The 19,330-nt window shown below is 37.4% G+C and overlaps 1 protein-coding gene across 1 annotated transcript in view; it reads left to right on the top strand.

Annotated features, from left to right (window-relative positions):
- The window catches only part of SPICE1 (spindle and centriole associated protein 1), a 70,381-nt gene that overhangs the window by 5,135 nt on the left and 45,916 nt on the right, over positions 1–19,330 (top strand). The window contains 3 exon segments of the mRNA XM_043997628.1: positions 2,671–2,769; positions 4,541–4,588; positions 14,137–14,283. Coding sequence (XP_043853563.1) covers positions 2,671–2,769; positions 4,541–4,588; positions 14,137–14,283 — 294 coding nt within the window.

The raw sequence follows: 19,330 nt of genomic DNA, 5'->3' as shown, positions 1-19,330 counted from the left end.
GATCTTAGTTTTTTTGATGTTATACTTCAAGCCAGTTTTTATACTCATCTCTTTTACCTTCATCAAGAGGCTTCTTAATTTTTCTGTTCTTTCTGCCATCAGAGTGGTATAATTTGCATATCTGAGATTGTTTATATTTCTCCTGGCAACCTGATTGGTGCTAATTCATCTGTAATTTATAGTCTATGAGAATTGCTTGGGACACTGAGAAGTTAAGGGAGTTGCCTTTTTTTTTGGTGGGGCAATGGGGGTTAAGTGACTTGCCCAGGGTCACACAACTAGTAAATGTCAAGTGTCTGAGCCCAGATTTGAACTCAGGTACTCCTGAATCCAGAGCCAGTGCTTTATCCACTGTGCCACCTAGCTGCCCCGAATTGCCTATGTTTATATGTACACTAATAATGCTTTGTTTTGCATAGCACTTCCTCAGTGAGGTAAGATGTATACTAGAGCAAAATCACTTGATAGTTTTGCATTCACCTTCCTGTTGTAATAAGTTTGTAAAAAGTGCTGAAACATTCTCTAGTAACTTGTTTTACATAGTTTGAGTTTTCTTAATAAGGAATGGTGGGGAACTTAGTGTTCACAACTGAATGCTTTTGGTGCCATTGATATAAGCTTCAATCATGCATAGCATTGATCTTCATGATGGGAGTAGAGAAGATTCAGTCTGTATGGACAGATAGTTTGAAGTTGTATGCAGTTGGGGACTGTTCCTTTACCTCTCCTAGATGGAATGGTTTTATGTTGTTAGTTCATTCATTCATTCATTTTTTTCTAAGACCTGGGATTTCATTGGTATAATGGGTTCCTGGTGAGGAAACTAATGAAGATGCTGTTGATGTATGTGTATTTGTGTGTGTGTACACTCTCACACACACACACACAGACGTGATATATATATATATATATATATATATATATATATATAAAATATACATATATACACATACAAATACATATACATATATATGTATACACATACATACACACATACATATATAAAAATTGTTGTTCAGTTGTATTCAACTCTTCATGACCTCATTTGGGGTTTTCTTGGCAAAGATACTGGGATGGTCTGCTATTTCATTCTCTAGCTCATTTTACAGATTAGGAAACTGAAGCAAACAGGGTTAAGTGACTTGCCCAGGTTCACACAATTAATAAATGTCTGAGGACAGATTTGAATTCACAAAGGTGATTCTTCCTGACTTCAGGCGAGACACAATCCAAGCTCTGTGTGTGTGTGTGAGATGCCAATAATGTTCTTGATCTGGTGGGTGAGATGAAGAAAATGGTGTTGAAGGACTTTTTTTTTTAGTATCAAGTGTGGGATAAATTTGTAGTGTAGAAGCCAATAAAAAAGATGTAATAATGTGGGATATGAGGGTCTGGATTAAATTTTACATCTATATGTTATAATCCTTTAAGTGCATAAATTTTTAGAGAGCAAGAAGCATGACTCTTAGAGGTGTTTTTTTTTGTATGGAGTGCTTATTGTTAGGGTGTTAGGTGTATATTAGTGATCAATCAAGACTAGTTTTTAATCATCATAATCATTAAGAATTATGTAAAGCATATGTATACCAATATTGGTATTATTCTTCATTTGTGTGCTCTGAAATTTAATGACTTTTAGTTTTAAGGAGAAGATACATGGAGTCATTTGGGATTGAGTGTTCAGAAGTCAGATAGATTAAACATAAACTTCATCCCTTTTTGGGCCCCATGGCCTCAACCAAGGCTATTATTTATTTATTTGTTTGTTTATTTATTTATTTAAATTTTTGGGGTGAGGCAATTGGGGTTAAGTGACTTGCCCAAGGTCACGAAGCTAGTAAGTGTTAAGTGTCTGAGGTGGGATTTGAACTCAGGTACTCCTGACTCCAGGGCCAGTGCTCTATCCACTGTGCCACCTAGCTGCCCCTCAACCAAGGCTTTTAAAAACCTTTTTTGTGTCATGGACCCTTTTGGTAGTCTAGAGATGCCCATGGACCCAATGATAATAAAATACAATGATCAAAATAATTTGTGGACTTCAAGTTTGGAATCCCTGCTCTAAGCACATTATTTATCAGGTAAAGCTTACTTAGCACTTTCCTTATTTGCATATTTGATAGTAAATTTTTTGATTTCTATTTTAATTTTTTATGCTATACTTACTAGATTTACTTATAAAGAAATTAATATAATTGACTAAGAACCTTTCTTTTTTTTACAAAAACAATTACTCATTATTTCATCTAATTCACACCCCCATTTTACAAGTAAGAAAACTCAGACCCAGAGAGGCCGAGAATTTCCTTAAGGTCACAAAGGGAGTAAATAGTAGAGCTGGATCTTGAACCCAGGTCCTCTGATTCCATGTCCATTGATCCTTATACAGTATTATGTTAGAGGAGAGGAAGTGTGGTATAGTGGAGGGAACCCTAGTTCTGGAGTGAACTGAAGGAAGAACTCTTTTAGCAATTATGCCCAAATGTGAACTGTGACAATTTTTTTAAGTATCTTAGTTTTCCTTCTGTTTTTTTTCTTCTAATTTTCAGATGCATTTTCATTGAAAGAAACTTTGTACTACAGATATACTTGAAAAACTTAGCATTTATTTCATTTGAGAAAACATAAAAACATCTTGTATATTTAAGGCTTACATTATCTTATTCATTGCAGATGTCATTTGTGAGGCTGAGCCGTTTTGGTCCCCGTGGAAATGGAAGAAAAGTGCTGAAAGCTAAAAAGAAGAAAACTCCAGTGAAGCAAGAATGGGATGTAAGTCTGGGTGGGTTGTTATTGTATTACTTTTGAAGATCAGATGGGATTCCATGACCTCAGCCATCCATTGGATTGCTAAGAGTGGCGGTCACTATCACTGGGATAGGGCATGCTGTCATATAAACCATACCTTAAGATAAGGGTAGATAACCTGTGGTGTTAAAAGGCCCAGAGAAGCACATGACACAACTTCATCCAGTCAGTTAATAAACATTTATTAAGTGCCTACCGTGTGCAAGGCATTGTGCTAAGTGCTGGGGACACAAAAGAAGGGAAGAGACAGTCCCTGCTTTCAAGGAGCTCACTGTATAATGGAGAGAGGACATGCCCACAGCTGGGTACAGACAAGCAATGAACAAGATAAATTGGAAATAGCCAATAGAAGGAAGGCATTAAATTAAAGGAGATTGGGAAAAGCTTTCTACAGAAAGATGGAGTTTATCTGAAACTTGAAGGAAGGCAGTTCCCTAAATCAGTGAAACCACAGGTCTGGACCAAAAGAACAAAATCAATCCAGAAAAACCACCCCAAGAGCATACATACATACATATATACATACACATATACACACATACACACACTGTATCTATATATCTATATTAGTAGATATATAGATATATGCCATCTCCTTTAAAATAGTCACCTTAGAAGACTATATGCACATTTCTATAAGTTATAGGTTTAAATTTTAGAAATAGCCAAAAGTCATTTGGTGACAAATCTGGTGAATAAGGTGGATATTCAAACTCAATAGTAGTTTTGTTTTTGGTTAAAAATAAGTTTTAAATACAAATTAATCAAACCAGTTTTCATGTGGTATTGTAAAGTGACTAAAGGCAGTTCCAAAAGATGAATTCCAGTGATCAAAACATTGGCACCATTATTGGAATAATTGAATAGCCTCCCAGGGTGATGAGTGAAACACACACACACACACACACACACACACACACACTTTTTTTGCATTCTAATTGTTCTGGATATCATAGAGTTATAGTATATCCTTAAGAAGGACCATTGTCATGATTGTTAAAATGAGTTTCATCAAATTATAGTTTACACCTTGTACTTTTGTAAATCTGTATGAAAGAATTCACATTTTACAGTAGGAAGTCATGAACTAGTTTTAAGCCAAAGTAGAAAAAATTTCTCTTTGAAATTTCTCATTGACTTCAGAAAAGGCTATTTTATTAGTTTCTTTGTAGTTTTGCTCTTATAGCAAATGTTAATTCTGAGTGACTAGTCATTTATATCCTTTTACTTCACTAAATTTGTTGTATAGTGTATAAAGCAGCTGAGTTCAGTCTGAAAGGGCCATGTTGCATTACTGTCTACTGTTTAAGATAGTTAATTTTAATATCTTCTGAATGGATATTATATTCTGGATCTACATTTCCTCATGTCATTGCAGTGGATCAAACAGCCTAAAATGATCACTTTTTCCAGAAGGCTATACAGATGCATCCTGAGACCTAAAGTTCCATGACACACAGTTTGAAAAATACCATTTTAGTTAAACGGAATCATTTTTTTATACTTAAATTTTATATTTAAAATAATAATAAATATAAAGAACCAGCCTGCTTTACTTTTTTTTATTCTTTCATAAGCTTGCTGAATAGGTTTAGTATATTAAAAGGGTCTTTGTTTAATTTAAAATGGGGAAAGCAAATTCCTAGTAACAAAAGAGATTTCTTAACTACTAACTTGTTTACTCCCATTAGAATTTTATATCTTTCAGCATTTAAAAAAAAAAATCTCTTTTCAGAGTACCGTGAGTGATTTAACAGTGCATCGTGCAACTCCTGAAGACCTGGTAAGTTTAATAGCAAAAGTGGTTAAGATTATTTATATGTAACATGTTTAGTTGAAGTGTTCTTGTTTTTTAAACTAAATGATAACGTACTGCCTTTTAGTTATTCAATAAATATTCCTTGAGATTTGCTTATCTTTATACAAAGCAAGTCAATTATTTCAAATACCCAGACTTGAGACAAGAATCTCAAGTCTCAGATACAGATTTAAATTGGGTTCTTAATCTTACTCTATCTAGCTCTAATTGCCTTCCTTAATCTGGTCTCCTTATTCTTCCAACTTTATTTCTCATAGGAATCACTTATGTGAATCCTCTTTTCTAACTATATGGTTTGCTTATTCCCTAGATGTATGCCTACCTCAATGTCTTTGTTTCATGTTATTTTTCCTGCCTGAAATGCCTCGCCGATCCTCCAAGTCTTAACCTTTCTTCAAGGTCCAATTCATATTCTTCTTCTGTGAGGACATGTATAACTCAGTGATCTCACACATTTTTCCCTCTGAACTTGTGCAGCACTTAGAGTCTAGAGAACTCATTTAGCACTTCGTATATACTACCTTTATTGTTATTTAAACACCTACACCCACACATCCACCCACACAAAGTCCTATCTACAGAGATGGATTCCACATCCTTTGACATAGGCACTGTCTCATTCATACTTCTCTGTATTCTGCCTACCATGGTGTCATATACATACAGTAGTTACTCATTTATTTTTTGCTGGTTTTGATGGCACCTTTTTTTATTCACATATCAAGAAATAACAAATATCCACTTTATATAAGATTGCACATATGTCTTCTTCACATGTGTAGTTCTTCATTGTCAGTGTTTGTTAAGACAGACTATTCTTGCCTTCCTTCTTTCTTCCAAACCCATGAACTCTTGTAATTCATTTACTCAGAGAACTTGTATGTTTTCTCTGCTTCCTTTATCTGCCTGAGTGTCCACATTTCTTTTCACATTTCTATGAGAAACCGTAGTTAAATTAAATACCTGTAATAAGAAAGCTATCAAGTGATTTTAAAATAATATGTTGACCATTGGCAAAGATTTACTAGATTGTATAAATACTCTTACATAAGAGAAGTAGAGATTTGCTTCTCAGCTTTTTACTTTTGTTAGATTGGAAGATTACTAGGGGAGTTCAGAGGACCTGGTTCAAGTCCTGCTTTTAATGCTTTCTACCTGTGTGACCTTGAACAAATTACTTAACCTCCCTGAGCCTCAGTTTCTATAACTGAAAATGAGAGTATTAGATTAGATAGCGTTGGAGAATTCTTTTGAACTCTAGATATCCTGTGATCTTTGCTTTCCCTGTTTTTGAAAATTCAGTGGGCAATTAGAAGTTAATTGTGATTTCTTGTTTTAAACTAAATAAATCATTGATTATTTAGCACAGTGACTTATCTAGCAGGTGTGCTTTGCATACAGTAGATGTTTAATAAATACTTGTTTACTTAAACTAAACCAGGAAGACAGCTGATTGAAATGTCATATTGTCCAGATTAGGATTTTTTTTTGTTTCTGCATATTGACATTTGCCTCAGGTGAGTCCAGAATCACTGGTATAGAACCCCAGTGGGGCTGGGGGAGCAAAGAGGAATAGTAACTACATTGAGTTCCGTAGGAGAAATACTTAGGGATTGAATGAAGCTGCATTTGTCTTTACTAAGAACAGTGATACATTTTGTTATTTAGTTGTTCAGTTGTGTCCTACTCTTTATGACCCTTCAGGACTCTTCATATTGTTCATGGGATTTTCTTGGCAAAGATAAGGGACTGGTTTTCCATTTCCTTCTCCCATGGATTAAGGCAGAGGTTAACTGATTTACCCAGGATCACACAGCTAGTAAGTGTCTGAGGCTAGATTTGAACCGAGGTCTTCCTGACTAGACCCTGTTCTATTCACTGAGCCACCTAGCTGCCTCCCTTTCCTCAACCTCGGGATGTGGTGAGAATTACTGCTAGGGGGCTATAACACTTGAAGGCTGCTGCTTTGGATGCAAGGCAAGGTGGGAGGAAAGGCGAGGGAGAAAGCACAAGCACCCCTCCTGCTACTCCCTGATCCAGAACCCACATGGTGATCCAGGTCCCTTTTGGCCCCTGCCACCACTGGGCCCCCTGCCCAGGGGAAAACTGGGCCTTCCCAGCTGTGCAGGAGACAGTTGCTGTACACCACCTTGGTGGAAATGAGCAAAGCCAGCTTAGAGGTTCTTGAGTAGATCAGTTAGCCGGGCTGAGATGGTTCTCATCAGTTTCAGGGACAAGTAGAGGAACAAGAGCCCATATGAAGTTTGCAGATACTGAATGACAGGAACTGTGGTCCATTGCCAGGTAAGTGGGTCAGAACAGAGTTCACCTAATTGCTGTGTTTATGGTTGCAGTGGTTAGATGTGCCTTTTATGTATGAGTGCTTGTGCCCACACCTGTGCACTATCCTTTTTCCTAGGGGGGCTTCCCAGGGCCCCTTGTTAGTTTTAGATCATGCAAGTTGCTGGCAAGCTTTAAGCAATGTTCCTCTTTAACTGTGGCCTTTCCAGTATACGAGGCAGTAGAGTGGACTTTACCAAGGATTTGATTTCACAACTTGTATGCTTATAGAGTCATAGCAGATGAGGTGGGTGAAGGATGAGGACTTGTGGGAAACATCTCCAAGGTTTAGGTGACCCTTTTATCATGGTAACTGATGGATTACAGCATGGATTTGTAGTGAAATGGGGAAAAGTAACTGAAAGGCTGCAGGACTTTATTATTTATCTGATAGCAGTGGAACGATCCTTTGAGCTTCTCGGTGGCCGCCACAGCAAAGGTTTTAGGTCGACAAGCAGATCTGGCCTTTAACTCAGAAGAGTTCTATGGCACTCTGATGTGGTTAACTATCTACTTGGATGGCTTTTTCTGGGGAGGTCAGCCTCTAGCTTAGAATGCCTTATCTCCACCTCCATCCCAGCCTATTAAATTCCTTCCCCCCATATTAGAAAAAGAAATTGAACAAGCCACTAATGAACTCCCCAAGAAAAAATCCCCAGGGCCAGATGGGTTTACAGGTGAATTTTACCAAACATTTAAAGAACAATTAATTCCAATATTATACAAATTATTTGGAAAAATAGATGAAGAAGGAGTTCTACCAAATTTGTTTTATGACACAAATATGGTGGTGATATCAAAACCAGGCAAAGCAAAAACAGAGAAAGAAAATTATAGACCAGCTTCCCTAATGAATATTGATGCTAAAATCTTAAATAAGATATTAGCAAGGAGATTACAGCAAGTGATCACCAGGATAATACACTATGACCAGGTGGGATTTATACCAAGAATGCAGGGCTGGTTCAACATTAGGAAAACTATTAACATAATCAACCACATCAATAAGAAAACCAACCAAAATCATATGATTATCTCAATAGATGCAGAGAAAGCTTTTGACAAAATACAGCACCCATTCCTAATAAAAACACTAGAGAGTTTAGGAATAGGTGGAGCCTTCCTTAAAAAAATAAACAGTATCTACCTAAAACCATCAGCAAGTATTATATGCAATGGAGATAAATTAGAGGCCTTCCCAATAAGATCAGGAGTGAAACAGGGATGTCCATTATCACCCCAGTTATTTAATATTGTCCTAGAAATGTTAGCTTTAGCAATCAGAGAAGAAAAAGGAATTAAAGGAATTAGAATAGGCAAGGAGGAAACAAAACTATCACTCTTTACAGATGATATGATGGTATACTTAAAGAATCCTAGAGAATCAACTCAAAAATTACTTGAAACAATTAACAACTTTAGAAAAGTAGCAGGATATAAAATAAATCCACATAAATCATTAGCATTTCTATACATGACCAACAAAGTCCAGCAGCAAGAGATAGAGAAATTCCATGTAAAGTAACGGTAGATAATATAAAATACTTGGGAGTCTACTTGCCAAGACAAACCCAGGAACTCTATGAACACAACTACCAAACACTCTTCACACAAATCAAATCAGATCTAAATAATCAGAAAGATATCAATTGCTCATGGATAGGCAGAGCTAATATAGTAAAAATGACAATCCTACCTAAATTAATTTACTTATTCAGTGCCATACCAATCAGACTACCTAAAATTATTTTATAGAGCTAGAAAAATAATAACAAAATTCATCTGGAAAAACAAAAAATAAAGACTATCCAGGGAAATAATGAAAAAAAAATTCACAGGAAGGTGGGTTAGTGGTACCAAACCTGGAGTTTTACTATAAAGAGGCAGTCATCAAAACTATCTGGTACTGGCTAAGAAATAGAGTGGAGGATCAATGGAATAGGGTAGGCACAGGAAACGCAGTAGTAAATGACACTAGTAATATAGTGTTTGATAAACCCAAAGACTCCAGCTTCTGGGATAGGAACTCAGTATTTGACAAAAACTGCTGGGAAAACTGGAAGATAGTATGGCAGAAATTAGGCATAGACCAACATCTTACACCTTATACTAAAATCAAAATGGATACATGATTTAGACATAAGAGGTGATACATAGGTAAATTAGGAGAGAAAGGAATAGTTTACCTATCACATCTTTGGAAAGGAAAACAGTTTATGACCAATCAAGAGATAGAGTATATTATAAAATGTAAAATGGATGATTTTGATTACATTAAATTAAAAAATTTTTGTACAAACAGAAGCAATGCATCCAAAATTAGAAGGGAGGCAGAAAGCTGGGAAATAATTTTTATGGCCAGTATTTCTGATAAAGGCCTCATTTCTAAAATATATAGGGAACTAAATCAAATTTATAAGAATCCAAGTCATTTCCCAATTGAGAAATGGTCAAAGGATATGAACAGGCAGTTTTCTGATGAAGAAACCAAAGCTATCTATTCCCATATGAAAAAATGCTCTAAATCTCTAATGATTAGAGAGATGCAAATTAAAACAACTCTGAGGTACCAACCTGACACCTATCAGATTGGCTAATATGACAAAAACGGAAAATAATAAATGTTGGAGAAGCTGTGGGAAAATTGGAACACTAATGCATTGTTGGTGGAGCTGTGAACTGATCCAACCATTCTGGAGAGCAATTTGGAATTATGCCCAAAGGGCGATAAAGCTGTGCATGCCCTTTGACCCAGCAATACCACTTTTGGGTCTTTTTCTCAAAGAAATCATGGAAATCACATGTACAAAAATATTTATAGCTGCTCTTTATGTGGTGGCAAGGAATTGGAAGTTGAGGGGATGCCCATCAATTGGGGAATGGCTGGACAAGTTGTGGTATATGAATACAATGGAATACTATTGTGCTGTAAGAAACGATGAGCAGGAGGAGTTCAGAGAAACCTGGAGGGTCTTGCTTGGGCTGATGATGAGTGAGATGAGCAGAACCAGAAGAACACTGTACACAGTATCATCAACATTGAGTGTTGATCTACTGTGATGGACTATATTCTTCTCACCAATGCAATGGTACAGAAGAGTTCCAGGGAACTCATGATAGAAGAGGATCTCCAAATCCAGGAAAAAAAAAAAAGAACTGTGGAGTATAGATGCTGAATGAACCATACTATTTCTTTTGTTTTTGGTGCTGTTGTTTTTCTATTTTGAGGTTTTTCGTCATTGCTCTGATTTTTCTCTTATAACATGACTAATGCAGAAATATAATTAATGTTATTATGTGTGTGTGTGTGTGTGTGTGTGTGTATATCTCCTATATCAGATTACCTGCTGTCTAGGGGAGGGGAGAGGGAGGGGAGGGAGGGAGAAAAATCTGAAATTGGAAAGCTTGTATAAACAAAAGTTGAGAACTATCTTTACATGTAACAGGAAAAAAAATAAAATACTTTATTAATTAAAAAAAAATTCCTTCCCATCCTTTAAAGCCTAATGAACTTGGAGTCTTTTAGCTTTGGCAACAATGTGTCTTGGAAGATTGTACTCAATTATCCATACTCTCACAGGACATTTAAAAATGTAGTAAGCCTACAGAATTAAGACTAGACTGATAATGCTGGGGAAATTTTAGCTCACAGACAAGTAAGTATGTATATCATTGTTCATTTAAAAGAAAATTAGATCAGATAATTGCTATGGATTAGGAACTTGATTTTAGTAACTTCTCTTTGTAAATCACAGACCTCACAGTCAAGTCATAAATGAAGTTAAAATTCATGAGAGGGACAAGAAATACATACTAAGAAACAATATTGGGGACAGAGCTGGAGGCTAAAACTTGCAGAGAAAGTATCTCTGGGAAGATAAGTTAGTACAATAAAGGGACCTTTTTTGGGGGGTCATATCCTAGGAACTTTGAAGTTCCTAGTTAGACTGAAAAGGCAAGATAGTTTCCAAGCCTTTCAGGCATCAGAAAAAGAGAAGGGGAGTATCCTCTGAACTTTTCAAGCTAGAAAGAGAAAAAAATTCCCAAACACAAATATCTTTCTTCACAAAACAAGAAACAGCATGAAGAGAGAAAAACAAACTGCTGCTTCTACTTTTTTAGTATGTGTAAGTATTTTTCTCCAACCTGCAAAATAAATAGATAGTGCTATCTCTTACTTTCACATGGTAGGGATGCATTTAGAACTGTTCTAGTATATTGTTCCACTTAAATCTGTGTTTCTTCTCTATATACACAAATGAGGTAGCTGTGCAAAAGATTGGAAGACACTTAGGTGTCATCTTTAATGATTTGCTAAGGGAGGAGGTGGGAAGAGAGGAAAGGAAGACCTGTGGGAATCTTTTGTAAACTATGCTGCCAAGTGTTTCTTGTGCAAATCACTTCATCTTTTAGAGCTTTAATTTCCTTATCTCTAAAATGAGAGGGTTGGACTAAATGATCTCTAAGGTTCCTAAAAATATGATCCTGTGATCCTGAGTTCTAATCTTTGAATCACAAACTGACTTTGCATAGTTTTTCTGTGCCTAGTTTGATTTTGTTTTAATCCTTGCTAAAAATGAGGTTCAGAATCATCAGTTCATGTCCAGTCATGTCAGCCAACTGGAGGCTTCTCTTTTCAAGGGAGGAAACTAATGAGGTCTTCTGAAAAGTCCTGTCACCACCTTCAGGAGACTACTGCTCCAATCCTTACCATTGCAACTATATATCCACCTGGAACAGATTCAGTACTCAGATATGGCACATAAAACAAGTATGTGTTTTATAAGCACTCCAGCTGTGTACCATCCAAGATGGATTCCCTGCTCCTGGGGAGCGTAAATCAAAATTGAAGTTGGATATGGGTTTGAAACTTCTACAGCAACTATTTATAATGATATATTTGATGTCCACTCATGGCTGAGTGGCTCTGACATTCTTGGCTTGTAGGAGGACTTGTGGTGTTTGATTCTCTGTAAGCCCTCCAGAATTCAATTTCCTGAATAGGGCCTTGTTCAGCAGTTTGCAACCTATGTATACCTGCACGTCCCATGTGACTCATATGTCTGTTTCTATAAACTTGATATACTTGACCTTAAAGTCTTGAAGAATTGGGATGAAGACTAGGACTTACTGGATTTGATGGCTTCTTTTGCAGATGCTCTGCAAATATTCCTGGTTTTGGAGATCTGTTTGCGTGAAGACTGATTGCTTAGACCCCTTGAAATAGTGTCACCAAGCTTCAAAAGCTAACTTTATTGGCAACAGTTCTTTTTCCAGTTTTTTATTTGTGGATAAGTTATGCGATTAGTGTATAACTAAAGTGGGTCAACCTAAAAAAGGAAGATGCCTGCTACATTAAATGTATCTGCTTTTCCCACAAAAGGTTGGTGTAGGGGTGCTATGAGAGACTCAAGAATGAACTTGCTTTTTGGAATGTCCTTTCAGATGTCTATGGCCACTAGAATAATTTTTTACACAGGTTCATGATGAGTATGGGAAGCGGTTGATAGAGGAAGCATCAGGAGTGAGGAACCTGTAGTGAAACAGTGCTAGTATCTTGCAGAACACAGGAATTACTGTAGAGTCTTCATGTCATTTGTCCCTCCCTCCCTTAGAATAGCATACATTTTCTATGGGTCTGTTTCTGCTTTTAATGTGCCTGGGGAATTACATTTCTTCCCTATTGAACTAACACTTCTGTAGCTTTATATAAGATTAATTGTGAAAGGTAGCCCAGAATCATGTAGGCTAGTTGAATGTGGTGTATATGTTCCCAATAAGAAATCAAAGTATTGCCTAAATTCAACGTTACCAACTAACTCAGAAGGTTTTTACAAAAATGGAATTCATAAACACTGGAATGTGATTGGGACATTTCAGAGACCAAAAGGCTTAATAACAGTATGTTTAGTAAGGGAACCAGAGGTAGCCTGATAGGACTAACCAGCTGACCAGTCAGGTTCCCCTAGAGAAATACACCAGAAATGGTGTACACCCAGGAGTACTGGGTCCTATCAGTAACCAACTCTTTCCATTGCTGGGGTTAGTGGGTATTCCATTGGGTGTGTCACAGTGGAGGGTGTTATCAAAGGGCTATCAGACCTTCGAAGTAAAGACTATGAGGACTCCTAACAGAAGACAATTTTCTGTCATAGAAGGAATTAACTCAACAGCTAATTAGCTCAATAAAACAAGGGAAAACAAACTTCATGTTGGCCTGGTCAATGAAGAAAATCCTAGGGTCTTTTTTTTTTTTATCATGGCTTTCAAGTTGTCTAATAATTTTTTTTTTTTTTTGGTGAGGCAGTTGGTGTTAAGTGACTTGCCCAGGGTCACACAGCCAGTAAATGTTAAGTATCTGAGGCTGGATTTGAACTCAGGTCCTCCTGAATCCAGGGCCGGTGCTCTATCCACTGCACCACCTGGCTGCCCCAAATCCTAGGGTCTTTATTCTAGGAATGGTTGAGTTGGATTAGAAGTCCAGTAGGTCACTGGTGTGTCTATAATTTTATCTGAAAGGGTATGCTGAGTGGGAATGCTTGTTTTTAGCTGTTCTTGGAACTTAGTTTTCTTCTAGAGGAGCATGTTATTCGCCTGGAATTTGTCTGTTTTGGTTTGCTTCTCTATGAGGGAAGCCACCAGATCCTCCCTGTTTGGTGAAGGGAATAAAGCAATATGTTCTTATTGAGCCCAGTCCCATGCTGTTCAGGTGACTGACTTGAGTACTTGTGTCAGCTGTGTACAAGACAAGTTTGAGATTGAGCCAGGATCTTTGTGCTAAAGAACCTGTGCTGGGGGAAGGACATTGTCTGGAAAAGGTTTTCTTGAGTTATGCTGAGTCTGCAGTGATAGAAGATAGCAGTTATGGAGTCACATCTTTGAGGTTGCAAATGCAAGCAGTAGGGGAAAAAACCCCAACAAAACTCTTAAGGTAACCCAAGTTGGCAGGACCTTAAGGTGGTAGTGGATAGAGTGGGGCAAGAACTGTGGCTGGTTGTCAGGTAAGCAGATTATAATGTAGCTAGTCCTATGAGATGAACTAATTGCTCTGCTCATTCAGTGGCTTGCTGCAGCTTTTATTTGGATGCTGACCCTGCCCTGTTGGCAGGATTGTGATGGCCTAGCTGGCTGAGCCATCTTCATTTGTAACAAATTTTTTTCATCTGTATTAGGTACGTCGTCACGAACTACACAAATCAAAGAATAGAGCACTTGCACATTGGGAACTTCAAGAAAAAGCTTTGAAGAGGAAATGGAAAAAGCAGAAACAGGATACTCCTGATCTTCTTGGGAAAAGGAGATTGGCTATCATGAAGGAGGTAATCCTTAAAACTGTGCTCACATTTAGCATTTCTGACATGATTAGGAAAAAGGAGTAGATAAGTGATTTTTTTCTTTTTTGCTTCCTCACAGTTGAATGGAATTAGCAGAATCCTGTTGCTCAGTAATTGCTCTATGTAAATCCTTACTTCTAGTTCACCAAATCAGTAGTAGAAGGAAACTGTGTATAATCTCCATTGTAATAGTGTTTTATATCAACTTGGGAGTTAAAATTGAAGGCTTGCCCAGCTAATGAGTAAGTCATTTGCCTCTACTCTAATCTTTTACTAGAAGTAAGATATTTGCATCAAAGATTGGATGTTGTTTTGGAATAGGCCCATAGGTTGAAATGAGGGAAATGAAGGACTACAGTTGTATATCTTATCTTCATTTGTCAATGACTTTTGATAGTTTGGAAATTTGTTCCTCCCTTATTCAAGGTGCTTCTTGCTTTTTAGTGTTTTATGTCATCAGGTAGAGTGTATAGGCAAGTGACTCTTCAAGTTAAAAGATATTTTGGTTTGTTATTCCATTTACTCAGTGAGAAGTAGGTTTCAGTTTTATATCTCATCAGGAAATGTTTCTTTGAACTTAAAAAAAAAACAACGTTGAATTTATGAATGGATCTTACCATTGGAGATTTTGATCTCGAATACATTTACATTTATCTACAAGACATTTACATTTTCATAGGATCATTCCATAGGATTATTGATTCAGGAACTGGAAAAGACCTTAAATGAATGTATGCTATAATTCCTTCATTTTACAGTTGAAGCAACTGAGGCTCAGAGAGGTTATGTGATGTGCCAAAAGTCACGCAGGTATAAATGGTAGCTTTCCTGCATCTGTATTCATGATCTCTGAGAATTCAAAACACTTTGTGTACTTGAAACTGTATCAGATGTTTATATCATGATTTACTATTTGATGTGAGGCCTACCGTGGGAGAGGGTTCGTGCATACCTGAAACCTAACTTATCTTTATTTATGCTTGCAGGGACCTATATAACACTGAATACCACTCCCAAGCAAACATAGGTATCCTCTTATTTTTTTTCTTCCCTTGTTCCCTTTAGCTTAGCCTCCATTTTAAAGGTAACATTTTCCCCCCAAAACATATACTTTTTCCCTAATATTATACTTCCCTGTAGATAGTCAGAGATGGCAATAAGAATATGTTGCTTATCTGTTGCCTCATTTACTATATTTCCCATTGAAAATCCAACTGTTTGCCCAAAGAACCTAGTGTGCATGTAATCCTGTTCCTCTTCTAAAACTTTATCCTTTGTATAAAAAGCCTATGTATTTGTTACCCAGTGAGCCTTATCCTGTTTTCATTCTCTGTCACATTTTATTCTTTCAGCTTAGTAAACAGACCCTCACCCTTTTTCCTCCTTTCTCCTTTCTGGTGATCTCCTTAGCTTTCAGAGGTTCAGTTGTCATCTCTATGCAGATGCTTCTGAGATCTACATATTCAACCCTAATTGCTCTCCTGAGCTCTAGTTCTTCTTCACCAAATCTCTTTTGGACATCTCAAATTAGATGTCCTGCATATATTTCAAACAGTCTATACGAAACAGAATTCATTATCTTTCTCCCTCTTCTAAACTTCCTTGTTACCTTGGAGGGCTCTATCATCCTCTCAGTTGCCTGGGCTTGTACCTTTGATGTCATTCTCAGTTCTTCATTTTCACCCTATGTACCCGGTCTGCTGGCAGATCTTGTGGTTTCTACCTTCACACCATCTCTTCTATGTCCTCTTCTCTCTACTCACACAGTTATAACCTGAGATTAGACGCTTGTCATCTCTCATCTGCATTGTTGTAGTGATTTTCTAATTGGGATCTTGCCTCAAATCTCCCTGTTCTAATTCCTCCTTTATTCCAGAGACAAAGCAGTTTTTCCAAAGCATAGATGACATCATCCCACTGCTCACTGAGCTCCAATGACTCCCTATTAACCTCTTGGATCAAATATATATTTTTCTGGGGGCAGCTAGGTGGTGCAGTGGATAAAAGCACTGGTCCTGGATTCAAGAGGACCTGAGTTCAAATCTGGCCTCGGACACTTGACACTTACTAGTTGTGTGACTCTGGGCAAGTCACTTAACCCTCATTGTCCCACACACACAAAAAAATCAAATATGAATTTTTCTGTTTGGCATTTAAAGCTCTTCACAACCTGGCCCTTGCTATTTTTCCAGTTTCTAACACTTTACTCTGTGTACTTTCCAGTGCAGCCAAGCCAGCCTACTTGTTGTTCCTCCTACATGATACTCTGCTCTTGTTAGAAGAGGGAGTGAGAATGAAGAACCAAGGATGAAACGTAGGTTGCAAACACAAGTGACTGGGACGATGGTAGTGCCCTTGACAGTTAATAGGGAACTTGGGAAGAGGGTAGGATTTTGGAGTAGTAGTTAAGTGTTGGATGGGATGTCCAATTTGACATGTTCGTTAGACATTGAATATGTGAATCGGAAGGATAGGGAGTGGTTAGAGTTAGATAACTAGAACAGAGAATCATCAGCATAAGCATGATAACTGAATCCATGGGAACTGATGAGCTAAGTGAAATAGCATAAATGGAGAAAAGATCCCAGGACAGAGGCTTGGGGGACATTTATGTTTAGTGGGTGCTGCCTCCATGAAGAATCAGCAAAGAAGACCGAGAAGGAATGGTCAGACAGGTAGAAGAACCAGGAGAGAGCTGTGGTTTTTGCAAAAAACCTAGAGAAGAGAGTATGTAGAAGAGGATGATCTACAATGTCAGGAGCTTCAGGGAGGTCAAGAAGAATGATGCTTGAGAAAAGGTCATTAGATTTAAGAAGTATTCTTATCCTTCGGTTATGAGAGCAAAATGAGATACAGGATGATAGCTTGAAGGGATAGTATAGTCAAACCAAGCTTTTTTAAGGCTAGGGCACATATTTGTATACAGTATGGAAGGAGCCAGTAGATAAAGATAGATTAAATATTAAAGTGGGAGGGATAATGAAAGGGACAAGCTTTCCAGTAGGGATTGGAGTGTTGATGATTACAAATAGGTTACAAATAGAAAGATCAGTCTTGGCAAAAAAGAAGTCAGAGCCTAGCGCAAAGAAAGAAAGAGAGAATGGTTGATGACATAGAGGGGTTTAGAGTTGTAGAAGATGGAACTCATAATCAATGGCCTCAAATTTTTCAGTAAAGTAGGAGAAAGTGTGGAAAAAGTGACATAATGTAGGCTTGAATAAAGAAGTTTGGAATAGTTGCTGTGGGGAGTTTGATGGCGAGTCAGGGAAGGATAAAGAGGAATTGTCTTGCTGCCGTGGGGTCTCAGTGGAGATTATTTTGAACCAAACTTATAATTTTCCTGGTTAGGGCATTCTTAATGAGGAAACTCCCTTTATCAATGCAGATTAGCACTTGCTTAGCAACTTACAGCCCTAGAGAATTGCCAGCTGAGATTAGATAACCTAAATTCATAATGAACTCAGAATGTTTGTGTAGCTTCATACACTGACACTGATGGGAAATGCTGATGCTTAGGAGTAGGGGTGGGGGAAGTTGGTGGGGAATCACCAGGTTTGGGTTTTGGCATCTTGGATTGGAAGGGAACCAGGAATGTTGGGGCTAGAATAAATGAGGTGAGGATGAGGAAGAAGGAAATAGTATTGGAGGAAGAAGGGGGGTTGTTTGCTAGCATTAGGATGAGGGAGTATGGAAGAAGGGAGATTTAAAGGGGCATCTGAGCTAATAAACACCTGGTTATTGAGACCCAAGGATCTTGGCTGAAATCACATTTTAGCATCAATTTCTTTGTCTCTTCCCAAAATGGCAGGAAGTGATTGAAGCACAGTCAGAAAATACCTAAACTAGGGTGTTCTTGGTGAATGAATAAGAAAGGACTAGAAAGACTTTCACAAATGGTATACTTTAGTATGCCACATCTCTGTGGTCACAAAATTAACCAAAAGGTAAAGAGAATACAAGATTTTATGGTTTACTGTCTGTTAGTCTTAAGAAAGCATTTGATTAGGTAGAGCAAATGGTTACCTAAGGTTGTCTTCCAAAGTAATTTCACCCATTGAATTTAAATCATAAAAGATTCTTTGAAAGATGAAGCAACGAAAAACTTTGACAACCTTAATATTATGTGAGACATAAAATACAGAGGCGTATGCTTGCTAAAGGTATTTGCCACAATCATAGAAGATGCTTATCACAGAATACAGATTGAAGAGGGATTCCTCTTAGGTGGTCAGGTCCTCCAGTGTTTCTTTTTGCTAATTATGTTGTGTTCAAGCCCTGGAACATTTTAAAACTTCCTCAGTGAGATTTATGAAAAATCAACAGAGTTTCTTTTAACTATACACACTAGAAAAACTTAAGTGGACCGAGACTGCTTGTCATCCAGACCATGGTATGCATTTGGATAGCCATCTCATAGAACTGGTTCATCATTACTTGTATATTGGACAGGCACTTTGGATGGATAGAGAACTTAGTACCAGAAGTGACTTGGAAGAGTTGGCCAGATTGTCTTTTGGAATTTGAACAGTGCTTCCAATAACCCTGGGCTTCTTCCTGAAATCTGGGCTCATAATTTTTCTTCCATTCATGCTGAATGACTGATTCAAGGAATACCCCAGTCTTAAAGAGTGACATTTTGGGTTTACTCAATGAGCAATGGGGAGTAATATGTTGGTTGTGAACATATTACTAATGAAGAATTACATAAAAGTTATATAAAGGATGTCTTCAGTGGAACCTGAATACTGTGGCTTGTCCAATTTCTCAGTCTTTTATCTCTTGCAAATGAGTTCATACTCGCTGTATGGCAGGATTTTTTCTGAAGACTACACAGAAGGCATCCCCAGATTCAGGCAATCACTCTGCTATTTACCTAGGCCTTTTGAAAAAGCTCTAGCTGAAGAGCTGTTTTACTTTATTCAGTGCTTCTTCCCATAGAGATTTTATCTATTCTTTTCTAAAGTATACCACTTTTCTTCACATTTGAGTATAGTTAAGCAAAACCTCACAGCACCGTACTCCTTTTTTTTGC

The sequence above is a fragment of the Dromiciops gliroides genome, chromosome 3 (genome assembly GCF_019393635.1).
Source record: "Dromiciops gliroides isolate mDroGli1 chromosome 3, mDroGli1.pri, whole genome shotgun sequence".
In the NCBI taxonomy this organism is placed as follows: domain Eukaryota; kingdom Metazoa; phylum Chordata; class Mammalia; order Microbiotheria; family Microbiotheriidae; genus Dromiciops; species Dromiciops gliroides.
This window is presented reverse-complemented; position numbering and strand designations above follow the sequence as displayed.